We start from the raw sequence: 14122 nt of genomic DNA, 5'->3' as shown, positions 1-14122 counted from the left end.
TTTTGGGACTGCCTGAGGCTTTGAGTGCCAAAGCAAAGTGTTCCCATTACCCATTGCTATATACCACCCTAGACTTAATGATTTGAAGCAACACCAAGTAGTAAATCTCCATTTCTGGGGGCCAGGGATTTGGGGGATATCTTTATTGGTAGGCTTGACCTGGGGCCTAGTTGCAGTCTGTCGGTGGCTGGGGTTTGAGATATTGTAGTCTTCACTGAGTCTGTATCCTGGACTGGGAAGACCTGATGGGACAGAGGAGAAACGGCTGAGGTTCCTGGGGTGTCTCTCTTAACATAATTTCTTCACCATGGCAGTGTAAGGGAGTCAAACTATCATATGAGAAGGCTCAGGTTTCTGTAGCCCAGCAGAGGACCAGGAGGAAGCTGTACCCACTTTGGAGGTCAAGCAGCGGTTAGAACCCGTCACAGACCTGATAGGTTCAGGGGTTGGCGAGCTGAGAGTCAGGGTTCTCGGGCTTATGGGTGACAGTAGCACTGCAGCCACAGGGGCTTCCCGCTTTGGGCCATTGTCATAGCCACTTATGCCTTGGCGTCTCCTGTTGTAGGTGCTGGCAAATGTGGCCTACATCATCATAGAGTCTACCGAGGAAGGCACGACGGAGTATGGCTTGTGGAAGGACTCTCTGTTCCTGGTTGACTTGCTGTGCTGCGGGGCCATCCTCTTCCCAGTGGTGTGGTAAGTGACGTAGAAAGGCAGCACACGCACGGCCAGACTCACATGGGTGTCTGAAAAGACAACACTGTGGACCCCAGGCTGCCCCAAATAACAGCTAGGGTTGGGATTCTGGGACTTCCAGTACCCTAGGCCTTAGCTACTGAGAGTCACCAGGGGACTTCAATAGAGCTGGTCTGGCCCATAGGCCACAAGGCCCAGCTCTAACCCAGTCAAGAGGTTCTAGAAGGGAAAGCTTAGTGGAAATGTAATATGTCCGCCAGAATTTGGTAAGGGCTGAGTAGGAGAATCCTTCTTCTTGCCAGTTTAGATGGAAGATGAGAATATACTCTGACATAAAACTAGTGCTTGTTCTCAGGCCACCCAGGTGTTAGGGCTCTGGAGAGTGACGTCTCTGACCCAGAAATGGCAGGCTTCCGGCTCGTGCTTCAGTTGTGTGAAAAGAGGTGTCATTGCTGTGCCCTGTGAGGAGGACAGTCTTCGTGAATCCTGGGAGAGAGGTGCAGGTTGCTATGTTAGTGCAGTCAGGTGGACAGAGCAGGCTGATGCCAACACAGCTCCCTGCTCATCCTTAGTGTCTGGCTCACAGCTTCTACAGCGCAATCCATGCTCTGTTAGTGTTGAGGGCGTGAGGTTCTTTGGCAGCATCCACTGCTGTAAGTCAGTGCTTTCCAGAATCCTAAGGTTGTCGGGTCCCGCTACTATAATTACTGAGAGCCTGGTTCTAGTTAGAGTCACCCTCCCCTAGTTTTTGTATAACACAAGTATTCCTGTTCTATATGAATAGCGCTGCTGGTATAGAGAACTAGGAGGGCTGGGATGTGGCCTTGGTGGCGGAGTTCTTGCCTAGCATGCTTGAAGCCATGGGTTCCTTCCCCAATACCATATAACGTGGCAGTGTGGTGCATCTGTAATCTTGGCATGGAGGAAGTAGAGGCAGAAGGATCCTAAGTTCTAGATCATCCTCTGCTACATAACAAGTTTGAGGCCAGCCTGGGCTACATGAGATCCTGTCTCAGAAAAAAAGAAATGGGGATGAGACCACTACCATGCAGTCTCCTCAGCTGCCCTACCATCCTGCCCTGTTACCATCAGGATGGTTAGTGCTGTTCTCAGGTAGTAAAGACCTTGCTGAGAAGCAGAAGCTAGGTCCTATTCCTAGCGTCTGTCATTGTTGGAACACTAAAGTACAAGGGTCCCAGATGAGCATTGTCTTAGTTGCTTTTCTGTTGCCTTGGATAAGATACGGTGACCAAGGCAACTTATAGAAGAAAGAGTTTATTTTGGGCTTATGACTTCAGATGGTTAAGAGTCCATGACCATCATCGCAGGGAGCATGGCAGCAGGCAGGCTGGCATGACATGGGAGTAGTAGCTGAGACCTCACATCTTGATCTGTAAGTAGAAAGCAGAAAGCACTAACTCAACCTCAAAATCCTACCTTTTGTGACACCCCCTCCAACAAGACCACACCTTCTAATCCTTCCCAAACACTTCCACCAACTGGGGCCCAAGTATTCAAGTGTATGTGTCTTTGGGGAATGAGGTAGGGAGAGCATTCTCATTCAAACCACTGCAAGTATAGATCCATCAAGCCACCAGTGGTCATTTCTTGTCACTTGATCATGCACTGAGAAGGTACCCAATGGCAATATTCCTTATGCACATCCTAAAAATTGATGCAAGAGATGAGATGTTAACAAACACAGAAGAGACAGCATCAGTGGGCCCGTGAGATGATTCAGTAGCTGCCAAACCTAATGACCAATACCAGCAAGTTGTTCTCTGACCTCCACATGGGGGTGTGCATACACATACACATCAAGATTTAACTACAAATAAATAGCACTATTAAATTTATGTAGCATTTGATTCAGCCAGCCTTTGTTCAACAGCAACATAAACCACCTTCATGCTGATAGCATTCGTGTGTTCACTTTCTCATGAAGTTTGGGGGCAGTACCTTGCTGAGGTTTTTAGGTGTGATTTATCTGTAGATAACAGGGTCAACATAAGACCAGGAGCCCCACCTGCAGATCCCTCACCTGCCTCCATTGTCCTTCCTTGTCTGTCTGCTCAATGCAGGCTTTCCCCTGTGGCTGTGAGCTGTGCCTGCAGCTCCAAGTCTTTCTTAGTTTGTCTTGTTCTTTGAGTGGGGATTCACCGTGTAGCTCTGTCTGGCCTGAGTGTCCTCCTGAGTGCTGGGATAGCAGGCATGCACCACAGAGCCTGGCTTTGTGGCATCTTTAATAACGTTAATGTCCCCTTCCTGGAGCATAATGATGGTGATCATTTATCATTGCAGCGCTGCCAGAGCCAGCCTTTTCCAGAGCTGTAAATCTTACCAAGTGCAGTGAGTTTACATGAAGCCCTAGACCTGCACAGCTGCTAGACCTCAATTTAGGAATCAGCAACGACTTTCTCTTGGGTCATTACACCCTGACAGGGCTGCTCAATAATGATCACTGTCTTCTAGGGACAGGGTGGCTGGGGGAATAGAGCCAAGGTTTATGATGGGTGTTTCCACTGCCCCTCCTGCTGACCCGGATTCTGCCAGCAGAGGGCAGCTCATCTCAGCTTGAGTACCATAAATGGCCAAATGTGTCTGGCAGAGAGAGACCTCTTGTGTTAGGAGGATGCTGTCCAGTCATCTGGTCTGACCCTTTTGGTTTACAGTGGGGGTTCAGGTCCCAAGCTACTAGAGCCAGAAATAGAAGAGAATGCAGGCTCCTCTACTAACCTCTGCTCTCCACATGGTTATTTTTAGGTCAATCAGACATTTACAAGAAGCCTCAGCCACAGATGGAAAAGGCAAGTTCCCTTATGCTCCCTTGTATCCCTCCCACTGCACTGGCATTTGTCCCGCTGAGAACTGGGGCACAGGACAGGCAGGGATTGGGGACTCACTCTGTAGGGGCAGCAGGGATGGTGTGGTGGGGAAGCAGGTGCTGGGTGACAGAGACAGTTGAGGCCTGGGGAAGTAGCCCTGTGTCCTACTGTCCATTGTGATTGTGATATTTACATTTTATTTATTTATTTATTGATTGATTGATATTTACATTTTTAAAAATTATTTAAAATTTTGGGGTTTTTTTGGTTCTTATTTTACATTTCTTATTCATTTTACATATGAACCATAGTTCCTCCCTCCCCTCCTCCCACTCCCCCCAACACCTTGCATCCACTCCTCAGAAAGGCTAAGGCCTCCCATGGGAGTCACCTAAACCTGGCACATCAGGTTGAGGCAGAACCAAGCCCCTCCCCTCTGCATCAAGGCTGGTGAGGCATCCTAGCATAGGGAATAGGCCCGAGATCTTCACTTTTCTAAACTAAATCCAGTAGAAAATCTTGTCTTGGTGAAATATATTGGGGTCTGGGAAGGGTCAAAGAGCTGTGTCCCACTGGTAGAGATGACAGTGTTCAGCATGCTTCTGGTTACTGCAGCACACTGTGTGCCCATGTTTGTTTGACTTCAGCATTGCCTGGTGTCCCACCACTTCCCTCTGTGTTTTGGGGAGTGACCGGTGTGTTTCTGGTCTGCACCAGTTTGTGGACTGGCCCACCTGGTGGAAGAACAGTGCTCCTGGAACACATGAAATTGCTTAGCCGACTGCATTCCGGAGTTTTCTGAGCCTTTGTTTTGTTTTGTTTTTGTTAGAAGAATATGGGTTCATTTTAGAATATGTGGAAAATAATATACTAGCTGCAAATAATTCCATAGACTTGATAATTTATGTCAAGTTATTTCACTTTGGGGTTGTTTTTGTGTTTGTTTTAAAAGATTTAGTTATCTTTTTATGTACATTGGGGTTTGGCCTGCGTGTATGTCTGTGTGAGGGAGTCAGGTCCCCTGAAACTGGAGTTACCTTTGGAAGAACAGCTGGTGCTCCTAACTGCTGAACCATCTCTCCACCCCATTTTCTGGTTTTGGTGTTGAGATTGAAGCAAGACATGGACTTTGCCACTGAGCTGCACTCCCTCCCCTGCCATGTCCTAGTGTTTGTTGAATTGCATGACTCCTGACTTTGAGGTTTCACTTCACTTCAAGACCTGCGTGTGCTCCCTGGGTTATTTATGTTCTGTTCAGCTTGATCCCAGAATAGTCCACACAGTTGTCCAGGCTCCTGAAGCTCTGGGCAGCCTGTATCTGAGACTGCCCTGGTCGGAGCCTAGTCAGTACCCAGTGGCCTCTGCTGGTGCCCAGCGCCAGCTTTGATCTCTCTAATGCTGAAGTACAACCTCTCTGTCATGTGCTTTCTCCTCTTTCCTTCCGAAGCCTTTGACATTTGCCCCTCTCCCCCATGCCCTCAGCTGCAGCTGTAGTACAGGCAGTTTGCACAGCATGCAAACAGTGACATCCAGACCCGGGCAAAGCCCTCCTGCCTCCTGCAGAGGGAATGAACAAGGTAGATGTGGGGTTCTGAGGAAGCCCCTGCCTTTGGGGAAAGCCTGCCTGGCTGCTAGGGATGTTCTGAGCCTGTTGTTTTGTTGTTTTGTGTATGTTATATTAAAAGGTGACTTACTGCTTTTATAACTTAATGCATAGGGACGTTCCTCAGTGTATCCAGATGGGACAGTTTGTTTTTAAAATTTACTTTATGTGTGTTGTTCTGCCTGCAAATAGGCCATATACCATATGAATGAGTTACAGATGGTTGTGAGCTGCCATGTGGGTGCTGGGAATTGAACCTGGGAAGAGCAGCCAGTGCTCATAACTGCCACACCATCACTCCAGCCCTTTGTCTTTCTTTTCTGTTTTTGCTTGTTTGTTTTTGAGACAGGTCTCACTGGGTAGGACTGGTTATCCGGTCTCATAACTTTCTTCCTTGCATGGTTTGGTGCTTCTAAATTAAGATCGCTGTCTTCCTTCCGCTGCTTCTTCTAGCCTCTGCCTTCCCCACTTGGTCCTCCATCTTGTCTTAAGGCCCTGAGTGACTGGAGATTAGTCTGTGATGATTCGCCCACACTGACCCTAGCTGAGGATGACGAGAAAGGGCTTGGCCTATGGCACAGCAGGTTCTGCAATGAAGAGACTCTACGGAGAAGTTATTTTCTGTCTAGACTGGTGGTTCTCAATCTTCCTAATGCTGGAACCCCTTAATACAGTTCCTTATGTTGTGGTGACCCCAACCATAAATTATTTTCACTATTACTTTATAACTGTGGTTTTATTACTGTTATGAATTATAACTATCTGATATGCAGATAGTTTTAGGCATCTCCTGAGAAGGGGTCAGGACTAACAGTTAACAATTGTTAATCTAAACCAAGGGCACGTGGAGGTCATTCCTTTATCTTCCACTAGGTGGTGGTATGAGACTTCTACATTTATGAAAACAGCCTGGCTTCTTCCCATGAGGAAGTGTATGTACAGAAGGGTGAGAGGCAAAATGAAGATGTCATCTCTGTAGGATGGTTTTGAGCTGATCCACAAGTGTGTATTTCACTCTGTTCTTTGAAAAGTAACTTCCATAGTCCAGCAAGCCATGTTCCCCAGTGGAAGCCCCCCACAGAGAAGCATGGGACCAGCACTCTGCCAGCAGGTCAGGGTCAGTGTCACCACCATATGGCCCTGACTAAGGGGTGGGCAATGGTTCTTCCAGACCTTTGGTCACCCTCTGTGGGAAGGTCTGCTCTAGGATCTGGAGACGTGAGGCCAGACGAAGCCTGGCATCCCACTGCCTCTCCTCATCTCGTCACCCATTGATCTGTCACCTGGCCTCAGCAGTGACTTCAGCACGTTTAGGTGTAGTGCAGACCACGTGAGCAAAAATGCTGCTCAGCATGACTCCCGAGGAGTGTGTGTGGAGCTCGTGTGCACCCCTTTGTCTCTGGTTTCCTTTTGGCTGAACTTCAGGAAGAACAAAGGAAACCATTAAGGAGAAACTGCCCGAGCCCCTGCCTTTTTCTTTTCCACCACACACTGGGGGTTCTCTCGGGTCTTCTGTCATTGCAGTCTGTAGCCTTCGAGGGGCACGGTGGTTGCCCATGCTCAGCCTTCTGCCAAGATCTGCTGACCGCTTGGCCTTGGAACCTGCAACCAGGTTCCTGCTCTCTCAGCTCTCTCTGACGTGACCTGACAGGACTGACTCGTGAATACACTACATAACTTGATTGGTGGCCCTACCTCTAGTTTTTACTTTCTTTTTCTGAGGGAAAGGCAGGGGAAGTTTTCCAAAGAACCTTCCATTTTCCATGTGCTTTAGAAACATGGGGTGTGAGTGGAACTATAGGCTGGTGGAGGCATGGCCTTGTTCTGAGTGGCCACCATGTTCAGAAAGGGACCTTGGCCTAGGACGTCATTTCAGCACTCTCGGGGGTCTTTGGGTCACGTTGGCTTCAAGTCTGACATTATAGTGTCTTAGTCACTGTGCTGAGAAGAGACACCATGACTACATCAACTCTAACAAAGGAAAACGTTTCATTGGGGGTTGCTCACAGTTTCAGAGGTTCAGTTCATTATCAGCATGGCAGGGGGCATGGTGGCAGGCATGTTAACATCGTGCTGGAGAAATAGCTGAGAGAGACATCCTGATCCAGACAAAGGAAGAGAGAGCCTGGACCTGGCACGGGCTTTTGAAATCTCAGAGTTCATCCCAGTTACATACTTCCACCAGCAAGGCCACATGTATGTGAGCCTATGGGAGCCATTCTTACTCAAACCATCACATGGAGCTCCTCACCAACAGATTGAACAGCGATGCCTATGCGAGATGGGGCAGTAGCCCCACATCACAGCATTCACCGAGTTATTTTTAATATTTTATTTTCTGTGCGTGGGTATCTTGCCTGTGTGTGTGTGTGTGCACGTGTGCACGTACCATATACTGCCTGGTGCCCTTGACAGCCAGAAAAGGGTAATAGATTCTGTGGAACTGGAGCTATAGACTGTGAGCTGCCACATGGATGCTGAGAATCAAACTGAGGTCCTCTTCAAGAGCAGTGAGTGCTCTTAACCTCAGAGTCATCTCTCCAACCAAGCCACCAAATTCTTTACTGGCACTACTTGTGGGGTGACCCAGGTTTGTGTCCTTTCAGAATGTCTGTAATGATATAGCAAGTAGTTATATCAAGTCTCAGGCCCAGTGCCTGTCTTTATATGCAGTGTGGAAGGATGGAGAGGACACCGGTACTGCAGTGAGTGAGAAGCCACTGTGTCACTCGGGAATGAGTGAAGTGAGCATGTCACAGAGGAAACAGCTGGCAGTGTTTATTGCCGGATACAAGTTGTGCTTTTTAGGACAAAGTACAGCACAGGAGAGTTCACGGCTGTCACGTGAGCCAGAGTCCTAGTTCTTCAAGCCCACCAGGGTATGCAGAAGGAACACTGCCAGTGTGGGATTGATTTAGAAGTGCTTCAGTGTTTGAGAGCAGTGCTGTTCACTGAAACAGTGTGCTCCACCTGATCCATGACGTCACACTGGGTTCCACCTGGTAGGTGACATCACAGGCAGACAGGGGCAAAACTTCAGAAGGCAGAATCGGGGCCTTTTGAATGTTCCTCACTCCCGGGACACTTGTATTTATTTGAGATGTGCTAGCCCCCGGTTGCTGCTTGGTGAGGTATATATAGTGTTAAACTTGAACTGTTTCTGAGTGTCCAGTTCTGTGCTCTTCTGTTCCCATGGTTGTGCAGCTGTCAGCACTGTCCATCGCCGATTTTCTAACTTCTCAAACTGAAACTGTGCCCTCCCACTCCTTAATCATGGTTCCACCTCCACTGTCACCCTTTCTGGGACCTCATGTTAGTGTTATCTGCACTGTTTGCCTTTTTGTGTCTAGCTTGTTCAGCTTAGCAGTTTCCTAAAGTTGGTCCACATCGAAAGCCTGGGCCTGAATTTCCTGGCTCTTTAGTGCTGACTAATATCGCATTATATGTATGCACCTTTTTTCATTCACCATCCATGTGTCAAGGGTCATTTGAGTTGCTGTCACCTTTTAGTTATGGTGAACTTGGGTGTAGACATACCTGTTTAGGTCTGCTGTGTTGTTTGTATCTGCTTAAAGGTGACACTGAATCTCATGGTACTCCTGTATCTGTTTGCCAACGTATCTGCGCCATTATACATTCTTGCCCAGATTCCATGTTGGATTCTGACTCTTCCACATCATCACCAGCACTTTCTAGGTTTTTTGATGTATGTCAGGGATTGAACTGAGGTTCTCAGTGCTCAGCACTTGCCCACCCAGGGGTGTACATCCATAGCCCATTTTTGTTTTTATTGTTCTGTTGCCATCCGTTCTAGTTTCGTTTCTGGTACTGTAAAACCTACCCTGGTAAGAAACTTTTAGAAAGGTAGAAAAGAAGTTTAGAGTTACAGTTCCAGGCTACAGTTCATTATTGGGGAAAGTCAAGATAGGAACTTGAAACAGCACATTCACACTAAAGAGCAGAGAGAAGCAACATAGATCCTTGCCTACTTGCTTCTTGTTAGCTACCTTTCTCCTCTCTTACACTGTTCTGTACCTCCTGCATAGAGAGTGGTGCCTCCCACAATGGACAGGGTCTTCCTACATCAGTTATCAGTCAAGACAGTCTCCCACGGGCCAACCTGATCTAGACTCACTGAGACTCTCCTTCCGGGTGTCTATTTGCCACAACAGATGGTGGTTTAACCGTGGAAACAAATCTCGGGCATGCCTGTGAGGGTTATCTAGATTAGGATATTGAGGTGGGAAGATCTACTCTAAATGTGGGGACCACCATCCCTGTGCTGGGGTTTCAGGTTGCATAAGAAGGAGAAAACAAGCTGAACCAGCCTTTGTCTCTGCGCCCTGACTGCGGACACAGTGACCAGTGACACTGCCACCATGCCTTGCCCGCTGTGATGGAGCAGGCTTTGTACAGCTTCGTAGCGAGGGTGATGTGCTGCTTCAGTGCGCTTTCCCTTTGCGTTTGGTGGTGATTAGTGATGCCATCCGGACTTCGGGAGCTCATTGGCCATTAGTGTGTCTTCTTTGGGAAAATGTTATTTCAAGTCATTTGCCCATGTTTTCACTGGATCATGCTGTGTTTTAGTTATGATCCATGTGCCTCTATCACATCCCATGTGCTGGGGTTACAGACATGTACCACCACGCCCATTTTTATGGGTGCTGAAGATCAAACTAGACAACCGTAACAACTCAGCTGTACCCGCATGTTTTTATAAATAGTATTGTGTTTGACTGTAGCCATGGCTGTTTGCAGTGGCAGAGCTGGGTAGTCACAGGGATCTGAGGGTCCACGGAGCTGAACATCTGCTCTCCTGCCCTGCACAGACAAAGTTTGCCACCCCCGGCTACTTTAGACATTTAAGAGATGTCATGTTTAAGACCACATATAGCATGCACTGGTACTGACTGCTGGCCTGGCCTTGTATTTCAGCGTAAACGTTGGTTGCTTTTAAGACTTTGCTGAATCCCAGCTTGGTGGCCTGAACTGTGCTCGTCAAGCCTTAGACTGCTCTGATGTCCTTTGTCGCCTGTCATGTGGGGACTGTGTACTTCCCCGTAACTAGTTAGTCTCATGGGAGATTGTGTTCTTCCCCGTAACTAGTTAGTGTCTTGTGGGGGACTGTGTACTTCCCCTTAACTAGTTAGTGTCTTGTGGGGGACTGTGTACTTCCCCTTAACTAGTTAGTGTCTTGTGGGGGACTGTACTTCTTGTTATCTAGTTAGTGTCTCTTGAGGGACTGTACTTGTCCTTAGCAGACACCTTTGAACATGGAGCAGAGCGCTGGCTTTAGTGGTTCGTAAGCACATTTCCCCCAGCGCTTTCACTTCAGTGTCTCTTTGCAACAGGCTTGTCCAGCCTCAGTTTCACTTGCATGATGCCATGCACGATGCTGTGGGCAGCAAGTGAGGGCTGTTGCCAGGGGAAACCTAGAGCCTTGAGCTGGAAGCCCTCAGGGAAGAGGCCAAGAGAAGAGGGGCCCTCCCAGATATACTTCCAAGTCTCCCTGCCTGCTGTGGGGACACCCGTGGAGCTGGGTGCAGCTATGTGCTTCCCTGCCCTACAGTGCCTTTGCATGCACTGTTGCTGAGGCCAAGCTGTTGGACCCTGTCACCTAGAACAGGGTTTTTTAAAAAAACAAACAAACAAAACTTTATTTTATGTGCATTGGTGTGAGGGTGTCAGATTCCCTGGAACTGGAATTATAGACAGGTGTGAGCTGCCATCTGGGTGCTGGGAATTGAACCCAGGTCCTCTGGAAGAGCAGTCAGTGCTCTTAACCACTGAGCCATCTCTCTAGCTCTAGAACAGGGTTTTGTAACAGAAGAGGCCAAGAAATAATTTCCCTTATTTGATCACAGAACATTGTCACCTTCCTTTTGACCCTGTGTGGCTAAGGACATCAGAATACCATGGCCAACAGTCTGGAGCTGCTTCCCAGGGTGTTGTGCTTGCTTCCTGCAGCCTGGTAGACGCTGCCTGCAGTCGTGTTCTCCCGTTCCTGGAGCTGTCCCAGGAACACCTGAAAGGTGCCTGTTTCTCTTGTGGCCCACAGTGGGCCCATAAAAGCCTCAAAGTGTTCTGTCTTGCTCTCAGGACCCTCACACAAGCTGTTGTGCACATGGTGTCTGCAGATGACTCCTCCAGGGCTCCTGCGGGACTGCATACTGTGGGGGCAGTTGTTTACACATTATCAGAGGGTTCAGGATCCTAGAAAAATCTCAAGCACAGCTCAGAGAGAGCAATAGAAAGAATGTCTCATAAAGCCAGTTTAAAACAAGCTATTTAATATGTTATCCACCAAAAACTTGGTTTTTTTCCCCTCAGACACATTAAAAATTCCTAAATTGTTACCAACTTGTATCTTCCAACACTATGAAATAATTAACCCCTTACTTAATAAATAGTGCCATCTTGAGGTCAAGCAACACACAACCCAGAGCCCAGGGGCTTCTCCCAGTACAGACTGAGAAGCAGCGGATGGCAGACGCACCACTTCATTAAGTATCAGGAGCTCAGTGTGCCCGCTTTTTGCTGGCTGCCCCCTCATGGCCTGCTTCTTCTGCCCCGAGCTGCTGGCATGTCTCAGAACTGCAGCTTGTTCTTCCTGACTGATTACTGCAGTAGTCCAGGAAGGTCAGACTCTACCCAGAGATCATTGCTTGCACTGGGAGCCTGTGTTATCAAACAGGCAGAGGTGTGACCTTCATCCTGGCTCACTGCTGGTCGTAACTGCAGTGGAGAGCTGAGGGTGACATGCGCTCAAGCTTGGCTGCTGTCTCTCCTGTGTCCATCTGATGAGCTCGTTCTCTGCAGCCGCATGCTGTGCTGCTGGAGAGGTGGAGGCACAGCCAGCCAGTCTGGACCAGCCCTTTGTACCCCTCCTTGAGCAGTACTGATGATGGATGGGATCTGGAGGCCAAGGGAAAGAGGAACATTGCACTCCCCTGCCCTGTGGTCTTTGAATTTGGGTTTTTACTTTAATGTCTGGGCTAATCCCAAACTTCTAGACTAGAGATTTTCTCTTGAAGCTCCTGAGAAACTGGAGCTATCCTCTAGGCCTGAGTCACCTGTCCAGCTGTCCAACTAGCATTTCTATTGTTGAAGATACGGTCTGGCGCAGGTGCACAGCCCCAATGGGTCAGCTCACCTTTGACATCTTTGGGCTGTTGCTTGAAATGCATGTAGGAATAGATTTTAATCACTTTTCACATCTCTGATGGCTTGAAGAGGAAAGTGTCCTGTGCTCTGAGTAACTTAGCTCAGAGGCTGTCTCTGAGCAACATCTTATTGCCCTTACTGGTGGTTACAGCCCCTTTCCCTGTGCTCGCTCCCCCAAATTGTCCGATATTTGTCAGTGGATTTCCTCATGGAGGCTGTAGGGCTCCCGTTAACACTTTAAGGCCAGAGTAGTCCCAGATCTCTGGGGCTTGGGGCTTGTCTCATTGCTGACAGTGATGGTGATAGCAAGGCTGTGCATAGGCCATGGGGCCAGCGTGTGAGCATGCACAGAGCTCTTCTGCTCTCTGCAGAGTCGGCTTGAGCTGCAGCTTAAGCAGATGGAGGACGGGGCCTTGGCTCAGAGTGAGTCTGAGCGATTCATGCTGCTGGCCAAAACCTACTCCTTCAGCTTTTGTGTTTGAGTAAGAATTGCCTCCATGGCACAGCAGGGAGAAACGGGGAAGTGTGAGGAAGCCATGTCTTAAGTCTGGGACTTTCTTCACACTGAGACAAAGATTCATAAGCTGTCCTAGGCTTTTGCTTCTGCGTGCCCTATAAGTCATCAGTCATTGCTGAGAACGGCCCTGGCAGTCACCAGCAAGAATCCTGATGGCAGTGGTCAGTGGAGTGTAGGCAGAGGGAACTTGGTGCTAAGGATGGTGGCCTTGGGCTTGAGGCCTGACTTCTCCACTTACAGGCTGAGTCTGTCTAGCCTTCACCAGGCACATCTCTAAGGAGCCTGTGAGATGAAGCAGAAGAAATGGCACAGTGGGGGCACCCTCAGCAGACAGTGACAGTCGCGGTGGTTCTCGTTGTTTCTGGGTAGTTTCAAAGGAAGTCAGCTGGGGCAGGTGTGAGCAGTCTCTGGCCTTCTTGGGGGTTTAGTTTTAAGATTTGAAAAAGTTTTAATTCTGTATATTCATGTGTGTCTGGGAGGGCAGGGGTTGGTTCTGCACATGTGTGTAGAGCCTGAGGAGTCTAGAAGATGGAATCAGATCCCCCAGAACTGGATTTGCAGGTGGTTGGGAGCCAGCTTGTATGGATGCTGGGAACCAGACTTGGGTCCTCTGCAGGAGCAGCATATGCTTGCTTATAGCAGCAGAACTCCCTTTCCGATTCCCTTTTAGAAATGGTTTTGAATTTATTGTCAACTTCATCCATGTCTAGTATATTTTGTTTACATCTGCTCCGTCTCTTCTGTCACCCTCCCTCCTGGACCCCTTTCTCAGCACATTTCCCTCCTTTCATGTCCTTCATTTTATTTATTTTTGAATTTTTTCTCTTAGTCTCTGTGTGTGTGTGTGTGTGCGTGCATGTGTGCATACATATCATACACATATGTGCTAGGGTGAAGTTGTGAAAGTCAGAGGACAACTCTGTTAAATCTGTGTGACTCCCAGGGATGAGGTCAGATTGTCAGGTATATAGCAGTCACCTTTATCTACTGAGCCATCTTCCTGGCCCTTAGTTTTACCTTATCTATTATTTGTATGTGTGCACATGCATGCATACATATGCAAGGGAGTGGGAGAACATGTGTAAGTCATAGAGCTCCCATTGAGGGGAGTCAAAGGGACACACTTGAGTTTGTTTTTAATCTCAGTTCGTGGATTCTAGGAATCAAAATTCAGGCCCCCTTTAACCTCCTGACCAGTCCCCAGCAGAGAGCAATTAGGCTTGCCTGTGTGACATGGTGTGGGGCTGTTTCCAAGACCATCGGCAGCTCTCGGTGCTGCATCCTGAAGACAAATGGCTCTTGCTCCTCCTCCCCAAA

At 48.3% G+C, this 14122-nt stretch overlaps 1 protein-coding gene across 1 annotated transcript in view; it reads left to right on the top strand.

Moving 5' to 3' along the window:
* The window catches only part of Gpr107 (G protein-coupled receptor 107), a 61669-nt gene that overhangs the window by 32818 nt on the left and 14729 nt on the right, over positions 1-14122 (top strand). Inside the window, exons 13-14 of the mRNA XM_048432021.3 lie at positions 566-696; positions 3460-3503. Coding sequence (XP_048287978.1) covers positions 566-696; positions 3460-3503 — 175 coding nt within the window. The remainder of the gene's footprint in view (positions 1-565; positions 697-3459; positions 3504-14122) is intronic.

This window comes from Myodes glareolus, chromosome 21 (genome assembly GCF_982192425.1).
Source record: "Myodes glareolus chromosome 21, mMyoGla1.1, whole genome shotgun sequence".
NCBI classification, from domain to species: domain Eukaryota; kingdom Metazoa; phylum Chordata; class Mammalia; order Rodentia; family Cricetidae; genus Myodes; species Myodes glareolus.
Note: the sequence above shows the minus strand (reverse complement) of the source record. Positions and strands in the feature narration are given on the sequence as shown.